The sequence below is a fragment of the Galeopterus variegatus genome, unplaced genomic scaffold (assembly GCF_000696425.1).
Source record: "Galeopterus variegatus unplaced genomic scaffold, G_variegatus-3.0.2 Scaffold2496, whole genome shotgun sequence".
Lineage (NCBI taxonomy): Eukaryota > Metazoa > Chordata > Mammalia > Dermoptera > Cynocephalidae > Galeopterus > Galeopterus variegatus.
Genome location: NW_007728607.1, coordinates 178,064 through 181,069, shown reverse-complemented (window position 1 = coordinate 181,069; position 3,006 = coordinate 178,064). Strand labels below are relative to the sequence as shown.

Below are 3,006 nucleotides of genomic sequence, written 5' to 3'. Positions count from 1 at the left end.
TGTTGTTCTCCCTTATAAAGCAAGTGTAACAACTATCTTGTCAGTGGGTAGATAAGCATACTGCTTGGTGCCAGGCAGTATGAATGTGAGGTGCTGGTTTTTTAGCAGGAGTCGTCTGGGAAAGCTAGCTTCCTGTACCTGGGAAGCTTGAGGTCCTTCAGAAGTTTTGGCCCCTCTGCAGAGGAAAGAAGTCTCTAAGCAGAGTTTGTGTTTTAGAGCCTCCTGCTGTAAAAATGTTGGGAGGAGGGGGACTGGTTCCAGCTAGCACTTTGTTCAGGCAACCTAGAGTGTGTTTCTAAGGCTCTTAGAATATTCAACTTGTCAGGTCACATGAACTTATTAAATTATAAATGCTTGAGTATCAGATTTACTAGGTCCAAGGCAAGGCCTCAGTACCTGGAGTAACAAGTTCCATAAGTGATTCTGATTATGTGTGTGTGTGTGTAAGTAACTTGTCTTTTGGAGCCCAATTTTAACCCCTTTCAGATATCCATTTTCTTCAGCTCCTGCTGCCACAGCCCCTGTGAAAGTTCACACTACGTTTTCTATAGATAAAAGCATTGAGATTAAGCAATGGAGCTCTGAATAGCTTTGTCTCTCCAGCACCAACAACCTTGTGTAAATCATTTCCAATCAGCAGGAATACCAGCAATACAAATTGGACCTGATCACTGAGTTGGAGGCAGAACAACTGTTGATGCTGGATCTTCAGGGAGCTGAAGAGGGGATTGCCCCCAAACACCTGTCTAGGTGAGTGGTGGTGTCATAAAAAGACCATCAATGTGTTATTTAGGAGACAAGTTCTAGTCTAAGCCCTTGCAATTTGCCGGGTGACCTCAGCAACTTACTCAGTCTTCCTGTCTGTAAGATGAGCGAGTTGGCCTAGATGAGCCCTAAGTTCTATTGTATCTGGTAGTCTGTGGTTGTAGACTTATTTAGAAGAATAATTAAACTAGTCAGAAGAAAGGTTGTGGGGCAAATGGAGATAGCAGTATGGTAATTAGCATTTCTGAAATTTTTGTCCTTTATCAATGCCAAGAAAATGGTTGCATTTAAGCTTGATTGAGTCATCCTTCCTTTTTGCTTTTTTTTTTTTTTTTCCTCCTTACACTTCAGAGTCTTTACTCTTCTTATCCTTCTCCTTACTCTCATTCCCCATGACTAGTTGGCTACCATGACAGGTCATTTTACTCTATGCTCATCAGCTGGTATATCTGCTCATTTCCACTTTTTTGGCTTAGCATATTACCTAATCCCTCTTCCCCTATTTCTCAATGTCTCTGCACTCAACATGCCCATTGCAAAAACTCTGCCTCTTATCTCCTCTGGGTTTGTTCACTTCTCCTCCACTATTCTTTTTTGTTCTCTACCCATCTAAAGTTGCTAGTGTATTGAACTGCAAATTGGTTCTGCTGGTTTATTTTCCTTGCTCTCCACAGTAGACACAGGTGACATTTGCACTTTAAATGTCTTTCAGATAGGGAGATTTGAACTGAACCAAAGGATGAACACCAATCAGGCTGTTTCTGAAGAACTAGAGTTTTCAGGGTCAGCAATGGAGAGTCTCAGAGGGAACACTGCCCAGGGTTCTACAAATGAAGAAGCCTGTAAAAGTGAGGGCCAGTTATCAAGGCAGACAAAGTGTTCTGCACAGAAGAAATCCTCTTTTGAGAAAACAGCAATCAGAAAAGTGTCAATGATGCTCAAGGAAATTTTCACTGGGGAGGGAGGCCCTGAATCCAGTGAATTTAGTCTAAACTCAAACATTCATACACAACAGATTCCAAAGGGAAATAGATCCCCCATATCTGGGAAAAACTCTAAAGATAATTCAGACATAATTAAACACCAAAAAATCTTCCCACACAAGAAACCTTATAAATGCAATGGATGTGGGAAAGTCTTTAGTTACCAATCAGACCTTCTTGTACACAGTAGAATTCATGGTGTAGAAAAACCTTTTGAATGCAATGAATGTGGGAAAACTTTCAGCCGAAGTACACATCTTATTGAACATCAAAGAACTCACACCGGAGAGAAACCTTATGAATGCAGTGAATGCAGAAAAGCTTTTAGCCGGAGTGCACATCTTAGTCTACATCAGAGGATCCATACTGGAGAAAAACCATATGAATGTAGTGAATGTGGAAAAGCCTTTAGCCGAAGCACTAACCTTAGTCAACATCAGCGAACTCATACTCAAGAAAAGCCTTACAAATGTAATGAATGTGGGAAAGCCTTCAGTGACCGTTCAACCATAATTCAGCATCAACGTATACACACTGGAGAGAACCCCTATGAATGCAGTAAATGTGGCAAAGCTTTCAGTTGGATTTCGTCTCTTATTGAACATCAAAGGACACACACTGGGGAGAATCCCTATGAGTGCAATGACTGTGGGAAAGTGTTCAGTCGAAGCTCATCCCTTACTGAACATCAGAGAATCCATACTGGAGAAAAGCCCTATGAATGTCAAGAATGTGGAAAGGGCTTCAGTCGGAGCTCATCCCTTATGATTCACCAGAGAACTCATACAGGGGAGAAGCCTTACAAATGTAATGACTGTGGAAAAGCCTTCAGTCAGAGTTCAACACTCATCAGACATCAGCAACTTCACACTAAAGAGTGATATCCACATTTTTATTAGTGTTAGCTCAAGAGCACATGCGTACAATCTCCCACAGCTGAAAAAATAAACATATATGTACTTTAATTTTTCCTTCAATTTGCTAGCTATACCAGTTTCAAATTTTTCTTCTTTCCCTCCTTTCTCTCTTCCTTCCTTCCTTCCTTCCTCCCTCCCTCCCTCCTCCTCCTCCTCCTCCTCTTCCTCCTCTCTCTCTCTCCCCCCCATTCCTCCCTCCCTCCCCTTCCCTTCCTTCCCAAATGAGTGATCAGTACAACAAAGGGATGACTTTAAAAACCTAATATATTCAATCTAACATTCTGAAGGGCTCCAACCTTAGATTATACAGCTACCTGACACTTTGCAATTTCTCTCCTTAA

General features: G+C 41.6%; 1 protein-coding gene across 1 annotated transcript; it reads left to right on the top strand.

Moving 5' to 3' along the window:
* The first annotated feature begins 508 nt into the window (after positions 1-508).
* Positions 509-2,669, top strand: ZNF391 (zinc finger protein 391). Its single transcript, XM_008581970.1, has 2 exons — positions 509-750; positions 1,478-2,669. Exon 2 carries the CDS (start codon positions 1,505-1,507, stop codon positions 2,627-2,629), a length of 1,125 nt encoding a protein of 374 aa, XP_008580192.1. The 5' UTR covers positions 509-750; positions 1,478-1,504; the 3' UTR covers positions 2,630-2,669.
* Positions 2,670-3,006: the final 337 nt, after the last annotated feature.

Excerpts from the sequence above, each read along its gene's own strand:
- ZNF391 (XM_008581970.1), top strand. The coding sequence starts at position 1,505 with ATGAACACCAATCAGGCTGTTTCTGAAGAACTAGAGTTTTCAGGGTCA.